Genomic DNA, 20907 nt, shown 5'->3' with positions numbered 1-20907 from the left:
ACAAAAAGACTTATTGGTGTAGTATTATTGTAAAAAATTATATAATATTTTTTTTATACACAAAATATTTTTAAAATTTAAAATTTTAAGTTTATTTACAAAAATTATTTACATTATTTAACATACATTAACAAATGATGCAAGTATAGAATATTATTAATGTGAATTAAAGAAGATGCTTTGCTTTGAGGCACTAAGTGCACATAGCCAAGCCTATCCCTAAACTAAACATGATGGTGGGGTGATGGGTGTTACGTACGTGCCCCTCACAAGTCACAACCAACCTTCCGCAACAATTCCTTACGCTAAGAATCTCTCTTGCCACTCCTTCCGATCTTCATTCGCACACTCTTTCCTTTCTATAGTCTATAACCTTACACCCACGAAACCCACAACCTAAGCACCGTCCATTTGTTATTTTGTTAAATGTATCCAATACTCCATGCTCCCTTTCAATTCTACCATTAATTAAGTATAAACTATATTTTTTATTTTTAAAATTTATCAAAATTTTTAAAATATCTCTAAATTTTATTTTATTTTAATTTTGTTCTTCAAATTTTTTATTTGTATCAAATATACTTCATAATAATTAAATTTTTAAAAAATTTAAAACCAATCCAATAATATTTCGTGACAATTATGTTTGATTTGCTTGTGTCGAAAGTTGTTTTAGTGAAATTATTGTTAAATTTATTGATCCTAATTTTTTTGAAAAATTAGTTGGACAAAATTAAAATAAAATAAAATTTAAAAATACTTTTAAAAATTTTAACAAATTTGGAGGACAAAAAATATACTTTACTCATTAATTAATTATGGTCTTCTTATTTTATTATTATTACTTATTTAATTTAGTTTATATGTCAATGATTATGGATCATGCATGTGTATAGTTGCGCGCCGTGATTATTGGGGCATTCCCTTGTATGTGTCCAGTAATAATAAACAAGCTAATAAGGTAGTGATTAATGTGTACAAAGAAGAAGTAGGAAGTAATGGTGGTTGGGTCAACTCCACATGATGACATGTACTCCCGCTTTAGCAAGCTAACACCGTACCATGCATGTTGCTGGTGTGTATATGTAGCATTAATTCGAATTTTAATTATTATTCGTAATATAATCAATCATGTGTATGTGGTGGGTGACTGTTTCTAATCAGAATAATATAGCTAGCTAGTGTGAACATAATGATCTCAACCCATGAAGAAAATTCCCACACTAGCTAGTAGGAGTAGAATAACAATTATATATATATATATATATATATATATATATATATATATATATATATATATTAATAATAGTAGTAATAATAAGTGGTGGTTGGTTATTACTATATTAAGAGGTAAAAATTAGTAACCATAAGCTGTACCTGGTAGAAGCAAAGCAAGCCAATTAATAATTAAGAAATTGAAAAAACAGAAAACACAACCACACACACACTACAGATATGTTATTGTATGTTTATTTATTTAGGTATAGTTAGAATTAGAAGTTGTGTGTGGTTCCAGGCTTGCAAAGCAATCCTTCCAGAGAAGAATCGTTGATAAAAAGTAATGGGTTTGCTTCAAAGCCAACCGAATCTCACTCGTGTCCTCGCCTCCTCATACTTAACAATGCATCTTTCTCTCTCATTCAATTCAACACTTGACACCATCATCTGTAATCACACACATATATATAACTAACTAACTTCCAAGGTTGGAAACGCAACTCTGGCACACATTGAGTTACTGTTAAAGAAAGCCCCTTTTCTCACACCAACCCCTTATATTAACTCGTCCCATCCCACTCTTTTCAATTCATTATTCATTCTCTCTAATTAACAACAATATGGAGCAGCAGGAGGAAGAGGAACATGTGGTGCGCAGCAACAATAATAACAACAATGATCACATGCAAATTATGATGAAGGGCAAGCGCACCAAGCGTCAGAGGCTACCTTCCCCACTTAGGTTAGCTATGGCCATGCCTTCTTCAACTTCTTCAACCTCCTCTTTCGGTTTGGATACCCCAACAACAACCGCAAGAACGGAAGATGAGGATAATAACGACGAAGACATGGCGAATTGCTTGATCCTCCTGGCTCAAGGCGGCGGAGGCCGGGTAACCCGCCATAATAACAAAAAAGAAAGCATATTCAACCTTTACGATTGCAAGACTTGTAACCGAAGCTTCCCTTCCTTCCAAGCTTTGGGAGGACACAGAGCCAGCCACAAGAAGCCCAAGATCTTAACAAACAGTAGTAGTGTTATTACTACAGAAGAGAATTACAATAATGACCCTACAAGCACCGCCCTCACCTTGCAAATATCAAACAGCTCCATGTACTGCCGCAGCACCACCACCACCAAAACAACAACCGCCATGGAAACCCCTGCTCCTATTTCCAAGACAAGTAAGGTTCATGAATGTTCCATTTGCGGTGCCGAATTCACTTCTGGCCAAGCTTTGGGTGGTCATATGAGGAGGCACAGGGGTTTCTTGACCGTTTCTTCCGCCACAGCCGCAACCACAACCACCACCACTACAACTACATCATCATCTATTAGTGGTGCTAATGCTGATCATCAAGAGACCAAGAACAATAATAATAATGTCAACAAGAATATTTTGAAGCTGGACCTCAATCTTCCGGCACCGGAAGATGATCATCACAACAGGGTATCAAAGTTCTCGTTCCAGTCCAAAGAGAAAGTTATTGTGTTCTCTTCTGCAGCTTCTCTCGTAGATTGCCATTATTAGATTGTTCATAATAATATATAGCCTCACTTCGATCCTCTCTATCATTGATTAAGTGTTCAGTTATATTGACATTTCTTAATTCGTTCATATTGTCCATTTGTCGTTATTTTCACTCCATTAACCCTTGTATACATTCAATGATTCTCAGTTAATATTCAAAATTAATTTGAACTTTTATTCAGACTCTGGTTTTGAAATATATACTTACGTGCACAATTTATTCCTCTTATATTCATTGTATATATTGGTTTGAGAGATTCTTTGGTACCATGTTTTTGGTTCGACAATTAGAAGGAATCTAAGTATAGGGAGAGCAACGGAGATACATGATACTTCATATGAATTTCTCTTTTTTTTTTTTCAGTCTCAATAAAATCATGTCATCCATATTTAAACTTTATTATTATGAAGTTTATTAAATTGGTCAACGAGTGAAATGTCATATATATAACGATTTTTTTTATATTATTTATATCTTCTACTTTTCATGTTAAAAATTATTAATCAAAGATAAAAAAATTTGTTTTTAGTATATATAATAAAAAGCATACAAACATCATTTTTCAATATTAAAATAACCTTCCGATAAGATATTAGAATACATAAGCAAAGGTTGTAAATCCGGTATCCGTGAGTAAAGGATTAATAATGCACATATGAGATATGGACAATGTTAACGAGATAATATTTAAGATTATTTTATGTAACATGATATTTAAAATTTTATAATTTATTATATTTAAAATTATATAATTATTTTAATAATAATTAACGAATATTAAATAAAATAATTTTAAATTGTTTGGACTATTTTTTATAATTATTTTAAGGATTATTTTTTATTATCTTCGTATCATTGGATTTTATTTCACAAATAAAATAAAACAAAATCTCGTAATATTACAAGTAATAACGTTCAAGAACTTAAATAAAGATGTTAAAAACGATTTTTTTTAATATTTAAAAAAAATTAAAATTTAACACATATAATTAATTAAATTATATTATTTTTATTAAAATTAGATCAGACAAATTATTTTAATCAAAAAATAAATAAATTAAATTTTGAACCTGTATAAATTAATATTTTTATAAAAAATGACTATAATATTTCTATTATAAAAAATAACTATAATACTCCTATATATATATATATAAACTCTAAATCCTAACCCTATGACGACTGAGATGAAAATGGCTAGAATTCAGGATTCTCGAAATTAATATATATATTAAGAGTATTTTAGCTATTTTCTATAATAGATCAGAGGTATTGTAGATATTTTTTATAAAAAATAATATTAATTTAGACTGATTCAAAATTTGATTCATCATTTTTCGATCAAATTAATTTGTCTAGCCTAATTTTGACAAAAATTACACAATTTAATCGATTATATATATTAAATTAATTAATAAAAAATATCTTTAAAAAAACATTTTAGACATTTTTATCGGAGTAGCTCCATATAATAAAACAGAAAAACAAATATTCAAAGTTAAATAAGAGCTTTTAGGAAGAACTCTGAAAAGTATTCTATTGAGAATATTCTTTAAATAAAATGAATTTTATTTAATATTTTTTAAAATAAAATATAAATTATTCTTTATGATATATACCTAATAATTATTAAACAAAATTAATTAATTTATTATAATTAACTTAATTCTTAATTCAACCTAAATTTTGATAACCTAATCAATTAAGCATACTATAATTTTTTTTTACAAATTATAAAATTACTCTAGAAATCTCATATTTTTTATTTTTTTTCATACTATACACCTATTAATTAGTTTCCACCACAATCTAAAAAAAATTAAAAAAAATATACATTTAAAAAGAAAATCCAAGAAGTATAAAAATTTTAAAATTTTAACTGTGATAATTCTTTCTTGTTTTATTAATTTTTTTTAATCTTCTCCATCCCACTTAGAGAATTTTCTTACGTTTTTCTCTTTTCATGTTCCATGCAAATTGACGTTCTTCTTTCTCTTTCATTACAAGAAATTACTAGAATAACAACCAATTTTAATGACTAAAAAAATTAGTCGTTAATAACGACTGATATATAATTTCTTGGACAAAAGAAAAATATTGGTCCCTAAATTACATTAAGCAATCGATTTTAACGATTAATAAAATTAGTCACTAGTAGCAATTGAATTAGTGACTGATAAACTTTTGATACAATCAACATAAAGTTGGTCACTAAAATTAGTCGCTATCTTTTAATTTAGTGAATGAATTAACAACCAAAACAAAGAAGTAATATCTTTAGGACTCTTAGTCACTATTTTTTAATTTAGCGACCGATTTTGCAACGAATAGGAAAATGGAGTAATTGGTTGGTTGCTAATTCGATCGCTAAGGCTGTGCTCATTAAATCGATTGCTACATAGCGATAAAATTACTATTATAAACTAATCAGTCACTAAATCGATAGTGATAATGTCTTTTCTCATCGCTTCCTCCTTTGGTAACTTCTCCGGCAACAACAATAACATAGTCTTCCAGTGAAGCTGACATGTATATAATTATTGACTTTGTACTATTTTCGTTGCTCTTTGCTTTTGGCTTTGTTCATTTTTGTCTAATAGCAAAATTTAAGAAATTGAATCTCTGTATTTGTGTTGAGGTTTTCTATTAGAGCACTATGTTGTGATGAGGCTTTTGATTGTAGGCACTGCCACAACGATGCTAAGGTGTGTTACTTTATTTATCACTACAACATTTTGGGTCTATGGTCACGGTTTTTTACCGTGACAAAAAATAGGACTATGGTCACGGTTTTTAGAAAATGGATGACCATAGAGTATCTACGGTCACGATTTTTTAGAAAATGATGGCCTAAAAGGGTCTATGATCACATTTTGGGGGGTGACCTAAAGGGATCTACAGTCACAATTTTTCAAAAAAGGGTGACCTAAAAGGGTTTGTGGTCACAGTTTTGAGGGATGACCTAAAAAGGTCTATGATCACATTTTTTGTAGGTGACTTAAAAAGATCCATGGTCATGGTTTTGGGGGTGACCTAAAGGGTTTTATAGTCACAGCTTTTCAAAAAAGGGTGACTTAAAGGAGTTTATGGTCACGCCTTTTGGAGGTGACCTGAAAGGGGTCTATGGTCACGATTTTTTAGGGTGACCTAAAGGTATGTATGGTCAATGTTTTGGGGGGTGACCTAAAAGGGTTTATGGTTACGATTTTACGAAAGGGTGACCTAAAAGGGTCTACGATCACGGTTTTGAGAGTGACCTAAAGTGGTCTATGGTCACAATTTTTAAGAATGACCTAAAAAGGTCTATCGTCACGTTTTTCGAAAACGGGTGACCTAAAATATCTATGGTCACAGGTTTTTCAAAAAATTTTTCGAACCCTGCCCCTCCCAAATGGTATCATTTTTTCCATTTTCAATTCCTCCAACTCCCCAATTCGATCCCCAAACGGTATCGTTTTTTTCATGAGGATAGCCATTGATTTATAATTTGGCTACGCTTTTTTTGCCACACTTCAAAGTTATGGCTATAGATAAATTTTAACACGCTTTTATTAGGGTGGCCACTGATTTATGATTTGTCATTTTTTTTGACATGCTCCATAAAAGAAAACAAGTAAGCTTTTATAGCATGCCTAGTTTGTGAGGATACGGACACATTTTTAAAGCATGTCTAGATCCTCTAATTATTTGGGACCCTAACAAACGTGACCATAGAGTTCCCACTTGAAATTTAATTTCTCACTCAAACACTTAATTTCTTTTTTAGAACATCCATCACTCAAAACAGCCCTCACTTAGAAGTGAGAACCCAAACCCTCGAATCATCTTTATCACTCAACTAAGAACCCTAAACCTTCGTAGCCCTCTCTCAGCTCGCAGCCCACTCAGCTCGCAGCCCTCTTCATCACTGAGAATCCATCTTCATCTTTCAGCTTGTAGCCCTCTCTCAACTTGCAACCCTCTATCCCTCTTTTGTAACTCTTGGAAACTTCAATCTGTGCTGCCTCCGTCGGCGTACCCTCCCAAAGAATAGGAAAGTTTAATTACCCAAAAAAAAGAATAAGAACGTTTAGGTTTTTCGCGTTTTTCTCTGTGGCTCACTGGAAACTCGTTCGGCACCTATTCATCGTCCTCAAGGTATTCCTTCCCTCTCCTTTTTGCCAATTCGTTCACGTTCTATTATTTCATCGTTTATTTTTTCAAATATATTGTCTCATGCGATGATTTTCTTGTCAAGTCCTGAACGAGTAGCTGGTACTATCATATGTTTGTACTGTTAATGTTTATTCTACGAAAATTACAAAAATATTTGTTGTAAAGCTTCGTACCACAAGATCTGATTTTTCGGTATATTTTGTTGTTTTATTTCCCTGTACAGTGAAGAAGAGATCGCTCTTTTTTCCTATCAACAAGGATGTCTGGGTATGTTCCATTTTATTTATCTCATGTCTTATATATTCAATTTTCTTTCCTGTATGGTTCTTAATGTCGTGTTGTTGTTCATATTATACTTTGCATACTGCTTGCAATCTAATTGACTTGAAAATTGAACACAATAAACTAATTTTTAGTATTGGATCAGATTTTTTTTGGGTCAATATATGGAAAATTTGGGACATAATGGAGTTACATTTTTTTTTTCAAATTAAGAGTGACACTCTTGACGGGGAATATAGGGTTTTTTCCCATCTATTCATAATCAAGAATAAATAGTTCTAGCAATTTAATTTCATCCCTTGTGGAATTGGCTTTAAAAATAAAGTCCCACATGATTTGATTAGTCTTTTGTATTGTATTTTTTTAATTCTCTATGTGCAAAGTTAGCTATTTTAGGTTGTTGTAGTTATCATGATTCTTCTATTTGTATGTTGTGCCCTTGATATCTTGAGTAGCTTACCGGCCACCACTGACAAACCATTTCTTTTATTTGATTAAGCTACTATTTTTCTCTCCAAAAATAGGGAGGGACACAGTATTTTGCAAGCCTACATAGAAAAATGAGATTTCTCCATTTTTCAAATTTATTGGTTTTATGCTAAGTGAATTTATTTTGGGCCATTATTCCTTTGTGAATGGCAAAAATTTAAAAAAAAAAAAGAAAATTGGGAAAAGGATTCTAGAGATTGAATTTTTCTTCGATTATTTGTATGAACTTTCTATATAATTTTTCAACTGTTCCAATAAAAAATTTGAATCAAATGCACGAGCTATTTGCCACTTATGAAGAAAATAACTTATTTTGTCAAACTGAAATCATCTTTGGGGAGCCAAAGTTCCATTTTTCTCCCTCTTTCAGAAGGGTCATTTTGTCAAAACTTGAATTTTTTGAAAGCCAAAATGGTAGTTAGTTGATACCCTTTTTATTATACTCTTAATCTGCAGTGAAGAAGGTCCTGTTGTGGCAGCTGAGGCAGCAGCTCCTGCCATCGGCGAGCCAATGAATATCATGACTGCCTTACAGCTAACACTTAGGAAGTCACTTGCTTATGGTGGTCTTGCACAAGGCCTTTGTGAGGGTGCCAACGTGATTGAGAAGCGCACTGCTCAGCTCGTTGTTCTTGCTGAGGATTGTGACCAACCTGACTATGTTAAACTCGTCAAGGACCTTTGTGCTGAGCATTTGTGATTTGAGTCTTTCTTACTGAGGATTGTGATTCTAGTATTTTTTCATACTGATAACATTATCGTGATTTGAGTACTCATCTTATATTATGTTTTTGTTATTTTTTATCCAAAGTTTCAATCTTTTGAATTTCATTTCAGGCTATAAGGGTTGCTGCCATGAACTGTATTGATGGGATATATGCATTGTGAGGTCGTACTGCATGTTCTGGCAAGAAAAATAGTACTTAACTGTCAGTGCAATTGGACTTAGCCATTACTTCTTAATTAATATTTCCTTGATATTAAGATTTTCTAAACTGGAAATAAATGTCTTAATTGATGGTTACTATACTTGTCAAAATGTTTCAATACAAAATGCTTGTTATGCATGCTTTAGTTTGTTGAAGGGGTGCATAGGTATTATTAAAACTCATTCTTCATCTTATACAGTAAAAAGAGGTAAATAAAACTGCAACTGTGATGGTGGAGATGCAATGATATCTGAAATTATAAAATCCTCTTTCTTGCAAGAATTAAACCTTTTGTGTTTGGTCTATATGTCTGCTTAATTCATTATCATGCTCCTTATTTTATCTTGCAACAGTTGGTTGGCTAATACATACGAATCCATTGGCTTGTATAATCTAATATTTAAGTTGGTAAATCCGGAAGGCAATTAACTCGTTGATATATATAAATGTTTACATGGTGAGATGTGAATCATTTAATGGAGCACCTCATATCAATACTTTTACTTCTGCTTCTACTTACTATTATTATTATTTTTATCAGTGCACAAAGTGATGGCAAATCTGATCAGATCAATTTCTACATTATATATTCATGAGGTTGTTTCTTTTTCTGTCCCTCTTTGAGTCTCTTCTTTGTTTGTTTGCATCACCCATTTTAATTCTCTTGTTAATAAATCTAGGTAGGTATATGGCTACCCTTTCTCTGTCCCTCTCTGTGATTTCAAAATGGTTGAACTTTGAACTGTGAACTTGAACTATGAATTGTGAACTTGTTTCTTCAATTGTATATTTTCAGGATAATTGATTGTAATTATTTTGATTTTTCTGTTTCTTGAGAATTTAAGCTGTTTCCTGAGAATTTGAGCATGGTTTTGATTCCTCTGTTTGTTTAGCAAATGTCCTTGAACTGATCTGAACTTTAATCTGCATGGTTTGTTTAGCAAATGATTTTGATTCCTCTGTTTCCTGAGAATTTGAGTTGTTTCTGTGTTTTATAGTGTTGAAAATTATGATTCATTGATCTGTACTTGATGAGAAATTTATAGAATTTTAAGGTTGAGGTTAAGTTTGATTGTCCCGATTGATTTGATACTTCTGATGAGTACCATTCACAAGAACTATCTATGACACTTTATCACAGAGAAGACTCATTATCCAAGAGAAGTAACCTAGTAAGTTAGTTTTAATTTTCCAGCTTCATTGATAACATTATTCAGTCTAAGGGATAGAATTATGTGATTGAGATATTACATTATCTTGTCTTATTTTCATTGATAAGCTGATTTGTAGTATCTGATATATATGAAATTTGGAACTTGTAATGCTATACGCAAAGCAATTATTTGACTTTAAAGAGAAATTTTGTTTTTCTCAAGAGCGTAAATGGATCAAGCATTGTTTTAGCTTTATGCAATTTATGCATCCTTGTTGAGACTTTATTTTCATTTACTTCCTTTCATTATAGAGTTCATAGGATCAAGGAGACACGGTTGATTTTTCAGAACCTTTAATATCTCAAAGGTACACCGTCCATGAGATCTTAGAAAGACATGAGCGACACATACAGCATACTGTCCGGCGATCGTGGTTTCAGAAAGGTATAACAGCATTTTCAAGCTGACTGTTACAATACAAAACTGCAGTATGTTTTGTGTTGTTGTGCTTAGACTTGTTGAAATCATTATTAAATGAAGATAAAATGGTTGAGTGTGTTTTCATGGCATTTCTTTTAAACTTGTTGCAGGTAAGAAGAATGGGAAGTAAAGAAACTGCATTGATATTCATGCATGAAGAATACAAAATCCTCAAGCACTACAAAAATGATAGAAGTTCTTCCAAGAGGCCATCTCCTTTCTCTAAAGCATAATGCTGTGAGCTACAAGATTTAGCAGCATGAGTTTCTGCCTATAAATCGCGAAACTCAACAATATTATATTTGGATTATTGATATTTATTTTTTAATTTCTTTATTTTCTACACAAAAAATGACAAAGATATAGAATAAGTTAATGACTTTTAATAAGTTCTATATGTATTGATATTTTTTATCCCAATGTATTTTATAACTACTTTGGTTATAGCTAATTTTGTTTGAAATTTATTAATGTAATACAAATTTTCATTAATTAATTTTTTAAATGATATTCACAGATTTTTGTCAATGTTTTTTATTGTTTTTGGAGTGTTAGAGTACGTGTAAAAGCATATGCCAGATTTTTTTAATTTGATAGGGATATAGCCACACTTTAAAAGCGTGGCAATAGGTCCATGTTTCTTTGACTATTGGCACGCTTCAAAAGCGACACCATATCTTTTATTATTGGCACCCATCAAAAGCGTAGCCATAACTTTCACTTTTTGGTACGCTTTTAAAGCGTGCCGATAGGTTAATACATATAGCCACGCTTAAAGAGTTGAAAGTATGGCAAAAAAGAAAGTGTGCCGATAGAGCAACTGGCACGCTTGTGGATGTGACACTTTCAAAAGCGTGCCGATAGCTCAAAAAGTGTAGCAAAAAGCTGTTGACACCTTTTTTAGCACTTTTTGACACACTTTAAAAGCGTGGCAGAAAGCTTATTTTCTTGTAGTAGCCGCCGCATTTTCCACTCTCAAAGTCAAGTCCCTCCTCCTCAAAGACCCTGACCCAGCTCTCATCCCTCTTCCTCACTAGCGCAACCAATCATCGCTAACACTAACGTTGTCACCAAAGAACGGCCACCGCCACCGTCGAAGGTCTCCATCCGATGAAGGTCTATTGGAGCTCGTGGTGTCGCCGTGTCTTTGGGCTCTCCTTTGTTTTCGTCTCCTCTTTTATCTCTCTTCTGGCGTCGTCTCTTCTTCGAGATGGCATGAAGATGACAGCGCCATCGTTGCAGTTCTCATAAAGGTCGGTGGGACATTATAGCATCTCATCAATTTATAAAATAGATTATTAAGGTTGTGTTAGTGGTGCACGAAATTGTGATCACACTTTTCACAACTCAACACAACTAACCAACAAGTGCACTGGGTCGTCCAAGTAATACCTTACGTGAGTAAGGGTCGATCCCACGGAGATTGTCGACTTGGAGCAAGCTATAATTATCTTGTAAATCTCAATCAGGCAGATTCAAATGGTTATGAGGTGTTGAAATTAAAAGATAAATAGAACGGACAATAACATAGAGATACTTATGTAATTCACTGGTGGGAATTTCAGATAAGCATTTAGAGATGCTTTGTTGCTTATAAACTTCTGCTTCCCTATTGCTTCCATCCAATCATGCGCACTCCCTTCCATGGCAAGCTGTATGATCCTCTCAGTAAAAATGGTCCAGCTACGGTCTCTGTACGGCTAATCAACTGTCAGATTTTTCGTCTCGGATGAAAAATACCAGGCACAGCTATCGCAGGGCTAATTATCTGTCGGTTCTCACTTGTGTCGGAATAAGATCCATTGATCCTTTTGCACACTGTCACTGCCCCCAACATTCGCGAGTTTGAAGCTCCTCACAATCATCCCTTCCTAGATCCTACTCGGAATACCACAGACAAGGTTTAGACTTTCCAGATCTTAGGAATGCTGTCTTTTGATTCTAGCCTATACTATGAAGATCCTAATCAGGGGGTCGGATGCTCTGCTATCATGAGAGACGATGCAAATCCGTGGATTAGAGATCCAAGAGAGTATACCACGGCTGGCGTCCAATGACTACGTTGAACATCATGTAGACCGCTTTGTGGTTGTCAGGCACGCGGATCTTGGATAAGCGAGTACTGAAGATAGTGGGTGATTGTCACGGGTAACCTATTCAGTCTGACTTAACTGAATTAAGTACAAGAGTATATCTTGGAGAAGAAGTAGGCGTGAATTAAAGGAAAAACAATAGTACTTGCATTAATTCATGAGGAACAACAGAGCTCCTCACCTTAATCTATGAGGTGTAGGAACTCCACCGTTGAAAATAGATAAGAACAAAAGGTCTAGGCATGGCCGAATGGCCAGCCTCCCAAATTGCATAAGAATTTGAAAACAGGGGAAAGTGCAGAAAATGAGTAGATAGTGCAGAAATCCACTTCTGGGGCCCACTTAGTGTGTGTTTGGGCTGAGCTTTGAAGCTTTCACGTACATAGGCAGCCCTTGGAGGTAAACGCCAGCTTGGATGCCAGTTTGGGCATTTAACTCCAGCTTTGGTGCCAGTTCTGGCATTTTACGCCAAAAATAGGTCTCTGATTGGCGTTTGGACGCCAGTTTGGGTCATCAAATCTCGGGCAAAGTATGGACTATTAACATTGCTGAAAAGCCCACGATGTCTACTTTTCAACACAATTGAGAGCGCACCAATTGGGCTTCTGTAGATCCAGAAAATCCACTTCGAGTGCAAGGAGGTCAGAATCCAACAGCATCTGCAGTCCTTTCTCAGCCTCTAAATCAGATTTCTGCTCAGGTCCCTCAATTTCAGCCAGAAAATATCTAAAATCACAGAAAAATACACAAACTCATAGTAAAGTCCAAAAATGTGATTTTTGCATAAAAACTAATAAAAATATACTAAAAAGTAACTCAAACATACTACAAACTACCTAAAAACAATGTCAAAAGCGTATAAATTATCCGCTCATCACAACACCAAACTTAAATTGTTGCTTGTCCCCAAGCAACCAAAAACAAAATAGGATAAAAAGAAGAGAATATACAATAAATCTCAAAATATAAATGAAGCTTAGTTCTAATTAGATGAGCAAGGCTAGTAGCTTTTTGCTTCTGAACAGTTTTGGCATCTCACTTTATCCTTTCAAGTTCAGAATGATTGGCATCCATAGGAACTTAGAATTCAGATAGTGTTATTGATTCTCCTAGTTTAGTATGTTGATTCTTGAACACAGCTACTTATGAGTCTTGGTCGTGACCCTAAGCATCTTGTTTTCCAGTATTACCACCGGATACATAAATGGCACAGACACATAACTGGGTGAACCTTTTCAGATTGTGACTCAGCTTTGCTAGAGTCCCCAGTTAGAGGTGTCCAGAGTTCTTAAGCACACTTTTTTGCTTTGGATCACGACTTTAACCACTCAGTCCCAAACTTTTCACTTGGACCTTCACGACACAAGCACATGGTTAGGCACAGCCTGATTTACCCGCTTGGGCCAGGATTTTATTTCTTTGGGCCCTCCTATCCACTGATGCTCAAAGCCTTGGATCCTCTTTACCTTTGCCTTTTCGTTTAAAGGGCTATTGGCTTTTTCCGCTTGCTTTTTATTTTTCTTTCTTTTTCTCTATTTTTCGCATTTTTTTCGCAACCTTTGTATTTTTCACTGCTTTCTCTTTCTTTAAGAATCAATTTTATGATCTTTCAGATTATCAATAACATTTCTCTTTTTTCATTATTCTTTCAAGAGCCAACAATTTTAACATTCATAAACTTCACTATAAAAAAATATGCACTGTTCAAACATTCATTCAGAAAACAAAAAGTATTGCCACCACATCAAAATAATTAAACTAATTTCAAGATAGAATTCGAAATTTATGCACTTCTTGTTCTTTTGCAATTAGAAACATTTTTCATTTAAGAAAGGTGAAGGATTCATGGGATATTCATAGCTTCAAGGCATAGACACTAGACACTAATGATCATGTAATAAAGACACAAACATAGACAAAACATAAAGCATAGGAAACGAAAAACAGAAGAACAGATAATAAGGAAATTAAAGAACGGGTCCACCTTAGTGATGGCGGCTAGTTCTTCCTCTTGAAGATCCTATGGAGTGCTTAAGCTCCTTAATGTCTCTTTCTTGCCTTTGTTGCTCCTCCCTCATGGCTCTTTGGTCCTCTCTAATTTCATGGAGGATAATGGAGTGCTCTTGGTGCTCCATCCTTAGTTGCTCCATATTCGAACTCAAATCCCCTAAAGAGGTGTTGAATTGCTCCCAATAGTTGTCTGGAGCAAAATGCATCCCTTGAGGCATCTCAGGGATTTCTTGATGAGGGACTTCCTCATGTGCTTGTTGAGGCCCATGAGTGGGCTCTCTTGTTTGCTCCATCTTCTTTCTAGTGATGGGCTTTTGAGATGAATCTCTCCATCTTTCATGACTCGGAGTTGGAAGTAACTGCCTTCCCTTTCCACTTCCTAGAGGTTTCTCCGGCCTTAGGTGCCATTAATGGTTATGGAAAAACAAAAAGTAAAGCTTTTTTCCACACCAAACTTAAAAGGTTTGCTTGTCCTCGAGCAAAAGAAGAAAAAAAGGAGTAGAAGAAGAAGAAATAGAGGAGATGGAGGTGGAGGAGTGGTTCGGACAAGGGGGGTTTGTAGTGTTTGTGATGTGTGAAAATGAAGGAGTAAGGAGGGGTAGATATAGGGTAAGAGAGAGAGGGAATCCGTGTGGGTGGGGTTGGGTTTGGGAGGAAAATGGTTTGAATTCGAGTGGGTTAGGGTAGGTGGGTTGTATGATGGGAAATAGTGGATGGATGTGAGTGGTGAAGAGGTTATGGGGAAGAGGGTAGGATTTGATAGGTGAATGGTGTTTGGGGAATGGTGTTATGGAAAGGTGTGAAGAGGAGTGAGAATGAGTTAGGGTAAGTAGGGATCCTATGGTGTCCACAGATCCTGAGGTGTTAAGGATTTCTCATCCCTGCACCTTTCTAGCATTTAAACGCCCTCTGTGCGGCGTTTTTGGCATTGAACGCCAGGCTGCTGCCTATTTCTGGCATTAAACGCCAGTCTGGCTGCCAGTTCTAGTGTTTAACGCCCAGAATGCTGCCAGACTGGGCGTTAAACGCCCATTCTGCTACCCTTACTGGCGTTTAACGCCAGCTAGATGCCAGACATCCTTTTCTGGTGTTAAACGCCAGTCTGTGAGCCATTTCTGGCGTTTAACACCCAGAATGGTGCCAGACTGGGCGTTAAATGCCCACTTTGTTAGCCTTACTGGCGTTTAAACGCCAGTAAGCTCGCCCTCTAGGGTGTGCTATTTTTTTGCTATTTTTGATTCCTGCTTTAATTCTGCAGATATTTTTGTGACTCCACATGATCATCAACCTAAAGAAGACATAGGCTAACAATGGAAAATAAAATGAAAGAGTAATTAATATAGATAAATAAAATGGGTTGCCTCCCAACAAGCGCTTCTTTAATGTCAATAGCTTGACAGAAAGCTCTTACAGAGCTTCACAGATGCTTAGAGCATGATTGTGGCCTCACAATACCAAACTTAAAAGTTGAGTGTGGGGACTCTGTCTGACTCTGTATTGAGAGAAGCTTTTCATGCTTCTTCTCCATGTCTACAGAAGAAGATCCTTGAGTCTTGAACACAAGGTAGTCCTCATTCAATTGAAGGACTAACTCTCCTCTGTCTACATCAATCACAGCCCTTGCTGTGGCTATGAATGGTCTTCCAAGGATGATGGATTCATCCTCATCCCTCCCAGTGTCTAGGATTATAAAGTCTGTAGGGACGTAAAGGCCTTCAACCTTTACTAAGACATCCTCTACAAGTCCATAAGCCTGTTTCATTGATTTGTCTGCCATCTCTAGTGAGATTCTTGTAGCTTGTCCCTCAAAGATCCCTAGTTTTTCTATTACAGAGAATGGCTTGAGGTTGATACTTGACCCTAGGTCACACAGAGCCTTTTCAAAGGTCATGGTGCCTATGGTGCAAGGTATTAAGAACTTTTCGGGATCCGTTTTCTTTTAAGGCAATGTCTGCTGAATCCATGTATTCAGTTCATTGATGAGTAATGGAGGTTCATCATCCTAAGTCTCATTACCAAATAACTTGGCATTCAGCTTCATGATTGCTCCTAGATACTGAGCAACTTGCTCTTCAACAATGTCTTCGTCCTCTTCAGAGGAAGAATACTCATCAGAGCTCATGAATGGCAAAAGTAAGTTCAGTGGAATTTCTATGGTCTCTGTATGAGCCTCAGATTCCTTTGGTTCCTCAATAGGAAACTTTTTATTGGTCAGTGGACATCCCTGAGGTCTTCCTCACTGGGAATCACTGCCTTTTCACTCTCTCCAGGTTCGGCCATTGTGGTTATAGTTATGGCCTTGCACTCTCTTTTGGGATTCTCTTCTGTATTGCTTGGGGGGAGTACTAGGAGGAGTTTCAGTAACTTTTTTACTCAGCTGACCCACTTGTGCCTCTAAATTTCTGATGGAAGACCTTGTTTCACTTATGAAACTGAGAGTGGATTTAGAACGATTAGAGACTATGTTTGCTAAGCTAGAGAGGCTCTAGTCAGAATTTTCTGTCTATTGCTGAGAAGATGATGGAAAAGGTTTGCTATTGCCAAACTTATTTCTGCCACCATTATTATTGTTGAAGCCTTGTTGAGGCTTCTGCTGATCCTTTTATGAGAAATTTGGATGATTCCTCCATGAAGGATTTTAGGTGTTTCCATATAATTCTCCCATGTAATTCACCTCTTCCATTGTAGGATTCTCAGGGTCATAAGCTTCTCCTTTAGAGGAGGCTTCTTCAGTACTGCCGGATGTAGCTTGCAATCCAGTCAGATTCTGAGATATCATATTGACTTGCTGAGTCAATATTTTGTTCTGAGCCAATATGGCATTTAGAGTATCGATCTCAAGAACTCCCTTTTTCTGAGTCATCCCATTATTTACAGGATTTCTTTCAGAAGTGTACATGAACTGGTTATTTGCAACCATCTCAATGAGTTCCTGGGCTTCTGCAGGTGTTTTCAGATGAAGGGATCCACCAGCAGAATGGTCCAATGACATCTTGAACATTTCAGATAGACCATCATAGAATACATATGATGCTCCATTCTTGAAACATGTCAGAAGGACACCTTTTGGTTAATTGCTTGTATCTTTTCTAAGCTTCATAGAGGGATTCACCTTCCTTCTGTCTGAAGGTTTGGACATCCACTCTGAGCTTGCTAATCTTTTGAGGTGGAAAGAATTTGGTCAAGAAAGCATTGAGCAGCTTATCCCAAGAGTTCAAGCTTTTTCTATGTTGTGAGTCCAACCATGTTCTAGCTCTGTCTCTCACAGCAAAAGGGAAAAGCATAAGTATGTAGACCTTGGGATCAATCCTATTGGTCTTAACAGTATCACAGATCTGCAAGAATTCAGCTAAGAACTGATGAGGATCTTCCGATGGAAGTCCATGAAACATGCAATTCTGCTGCATTAGAGATACTAATTGAGGCTTAAGCTCAAAGTTGTTTGCTCCAATGGCAGGAATTGAGATGCTTCTTCCATAGAAGTTGGAAGTTGGTGCAGCATAGTCACCAAGCATTTTTCTTGTATCTCTGGCATTGTTGTTGGGTTTGGCTGCCATGTCTACTTCTTTTTCGAATTTTTTTGTAAGGTCCTCTCTGGAGTGTTGTGCTTTAGCTTCTCTTAGCTTCTTCTTTAGAGTCCTTTCAGGTTCAAGATCAGCTTTAACAAGAATGTCATTGTATAGAGATTCTTTGATATAAAAAAGAAGAGAACAAAAGGGAGTAGTGGAATCCTGTATGTCACAGTATAGAGGTTCCTTGATGTGTCAGAAGAAAAGAAGAATGAGGTAAAGAGAGAATGAGAAGAATTCGAACACAGAGGGAGAGAGAGGGTTCGAATTATAAGTAGAAGAGAAGTGTTAGCAAATAAATAGAAAGAGATGAAAGGGAGAGAGTTTTCAAAAATTAAAATTAAAATAATTAGTTAATTAAAAAGATTTTTGAAAAAGTGGTTAGTGATTTACGAAAATTGTAAGTGGAAAAGTGGTTAGGTGGTTTTGAAAAAGATAAGAAATAGTAATTTGTTAAAAAAGATTTGAAAATAATTTTGAAAAGATGAGAAGTTAGAAAAAAATTTTTGAAATCAAATTAAAAGAGATATGATTGAAAAAATTTGATTTTAAAAAGATATGATTGAAAAGATATGATTGAAAAATATTTGATTTTTAAAAAGATATGATTGAAAGATATGATTGAAAAAGATTTTATTTTTAAAATTGATGACTTGACTAACAAGAATTTAAAAGATATTTTTGAAAATATGTGATAAGATTAAGAAAAAGATTTTTGAAAAATTAGTTTGAAAATTTTCAAAAAATAAAAACATGAAGAATAAAAGTTTAAAATATGTTTGATGCAAAAAGTCATGAATTAAAACATGAAAATTTGAAAAAATTTGAATTTGAAACGAAATCACCTCCCCTGTGTCATCCTGGCGTTAAATGCCCAGAATGCTATCCATTCTGGCGTTTAAGGCCCAGAATCCTACCTCTTTGGGCGTTTAATGCCCAGCCACGTATCCTGGCTGGTGTTAAACGCCAGAAATCCTTCTTTATTGGACGTTTTTCTAAACACCCAGAATGCTACCATTTCTGGCGTTAAACGCCCAGAATACTGCCCATTCTGGCGTTTAACGCCCAGAATGATAGCTTTACTGGCGTTAAATGCCCAGAATGGTAGCCATTCTGGCGTTTAACGCCCAAAGTGCATCTTTACTAGCGTTTTGACAGTAGTGAGCTCTTTTTCTCTGTGATTCTTCTGCTTTATGTTCTGAATCTTAATTTCTCTGTATTATTTACTTGAAAAGATATCTTTTTTATTTTTTTGAATTTTTAATGAAGAGAGAGAGAGAGAAACAACAAAATGAAGTAAAACATAAAAATGCAAGATCAAAACAAATAATGCATGCAAGGACACTTTGAATGTCAAGATGAACACCAAGAACACTTTGAAGATTATGATGAACACAAAAGACATATTTTTGAAAATTTTTAAGAAAAGAAAGACATGGAAGACACCAAACTTAGAAATTTTGAATGTTCAAACACTATGATTTTGAAAATGCATATGAAAAACAAGGAAAGACACAAAATAGGAGAATTTAAAGATCAGAACACGGAAAATCATCAAGAACAACTTGAAGATCAATGAAGAATTTAAAGATCACAATTTTCACAACTCCGCACAACTAACCAGCAAGTGCACTAGGTCGTCCAAGTAATACCTTATGTGAGTAAGGGTCGATCCCACGGAGATTGTCAGCTTGAAGCAAGCTATGGTCATCTTGTAAATCTCAGTCAGGTAGATTCAAATGGTTATGAGGTGTTAATAATTAAAAGATAAATAGAATGGAAAATAACATAGAGATACTTATGTAATTCATTGGTGGGAATTTCAGATAAGCGTTTGGAGATGCTTTGTTGTTTCTGAACCTCTACTTCCCTATTGCTTCCATCCAATCATGCGCACTCCCTTCCGTGGAAAGCTGTATGATCCTCTCAGTGAAAATGGTCTGGCTACGGTCTTTGTACGATTAATCAACTATCGGATTTCTTGTCTCGGATGAAAAATACTAGGCACAGCTACCGCAGGGCTAATCATCTATCGGTTCTCATTTGTGTCGGAATAAGATCCATTGATCCTTTTGCACACTGTCACTGTGCCCAACATTCGCGAGTTTGAAGCTCCTCACAGTCATCCCTTCCTAGATCATACTCGGAATACAACAGACAAGGTTTACACTTTTTGGATCTCAGGAATGCTGTCTATTGATTCTAGCCTGTACCACAAAGATCCTAATCACGGGGTCGGATGCTCTGTTGTCAGGAGAGACGATGCGAATCCGTGGATTAGAGACCCAAGAGAGTATACTCTGGCTGGCGTCCAATGACTATGTTGAACATCATGTAGACCGCTTTGTGGTTGTCAGGCACGCGGATCTTGGCTAAGCGAGTACTGAAGATAGTGGGTGATTGTCACAGGTCACCCCTTCAGTCTGACTTAACTGAATTAAGTACAAGAGTATATCTTGGAGAAGAAGTAGGCGTGAATTGAAGGAAAAACAATAGTACTTGCATTAATTCATGAGGAAGAGCAGAGCCCCTCACCTTAATCTGTGAGGTGTAGAAACTCCACCGTTGAAAATACATAAGAACAAAAGGTCTAGGCATGGCCGAATGGCCAACCTCCCAAATGGCATAAGAATTTGAAAACAGGGGAAGAAGACCTAATCAAAGGATCGAAAAGTCTTCCAAAGATATCAATACAATAGTAAAAAGTGTTATTTATACTAAACTAGTAAACTAGGTTTACAGAAAATGAGTAGATAGTGCAGAAATCTACTTCCGGGGCCCACTTGGTGTGTGTTTGGGCTGAGCTTTGAAGCTTTCACATGCATATGCCATCATTGGAGTTAAACTTCAGCATTGGATGCCAGTTTGGGGGTTTAACTCTAGCTTTGGTGCCAGTTCTGGCGTTTTACGCCAAAAAAGGGTCTCTGGTGGGTGTTTGGACGCCAGTTTGGGTCATCATATCTTAGGTAAAGTATGGACTATTATACATTTCTGG

At 35.5% G+C, this 20907-nt stretch overlaps 2 protein-coding genes and 1 non-coding gene across 8 annotated transcripts; all 3 read left to right on the top strand.

Annotated features, from left to right (window-relative positions):
* The first annotated feature begins 1536 nt into the window (after nt 1–1536).
* Nucleotides 1537–2931, top strand: LOC112696589 (zinc finger protein ZAT5-like). Its single transcript, XM_025749409.3, has one exon. It carries the CDS (start codon nt 1839–1841, stop codon nt 2748–2750), a length of 912 nt encoding a protein of 303 aa, XP_025605194.1. The 5' UTR covers nt 1537–1838; the 3' UTR covers nt 2751–2931.
* Nucleotides 2932–6379: 3448 nt separating this feature from the next.
* LOC112696588 (small ribosomal subunit protein eS12) lies at nt 6380–10768 on the top strand. Of its 6 annotated transcripts, none has more exons than XM_072196988.1 (7): nt 6380–6888; nt 7130–7173; nt 8134–8410; nt 8515–8606; nt 9148–9203; nt 10072–10204; nt 10351–10768. In XM_072196988.1, exons 2-3 carry the CDS (start codon nt 7166–7168, stop codon nt 8375–8377), a joined length of 252 nt encoding a protein of 83 aa, XP_072053089.1. In that variant the 5' UTR covers nt 6380–6888; nt 7130–7165; the 3' UTR covers nt 8378–8410; nt 8515–8606; nt 9148–9203; nt 10072–10204; nt 10351–10768. The 6 variants fall into 6 exon arrangements, with proteins under 6 accessions (XP_072053089.1, XP_072053087.1, XP_072053084.1 ...); XM_072196986.1 differs by having other exon boundaries at nt 9148–9778; XM_072196983.1 differs by having other exon boundaries at nt 8515–9778.
* Nucleotides 10769–17391: 6623 nt separating this feature from the next.
* On the top strand, nt 17392–17495 carry LOC112700591 (small nucleolar RNA R71). Its single transcript, XR_003153496.1, has one exon. It is a non-coding gene; the product is annotated as a small nucleolar RNA R71 (small nucleolar RNA).
* The last annotated feature ends 3412 nt before the right edge of the window (nt 17496–20907 follow it).

Source organism: Arachis hypogaea, chromosome 6 (assembly GCF_003086295.3).
Source record: "Arachis hypogaea cultivar Tifrunner chromosome 6, arahy.Tifrunner.gnm2.J5K5, whole genome shotgun sequence".
NCBI lineage: Eukaryota > Viridiplantae > Streptophyta > Magnoliopsida > Fabales > Fabaceae > Arachis > Arachis hypogaea.
Note: the sequence above shows the minus strand (reverse complement) of the source record. Positions and strands in the feature narration are given on the sequence as shown.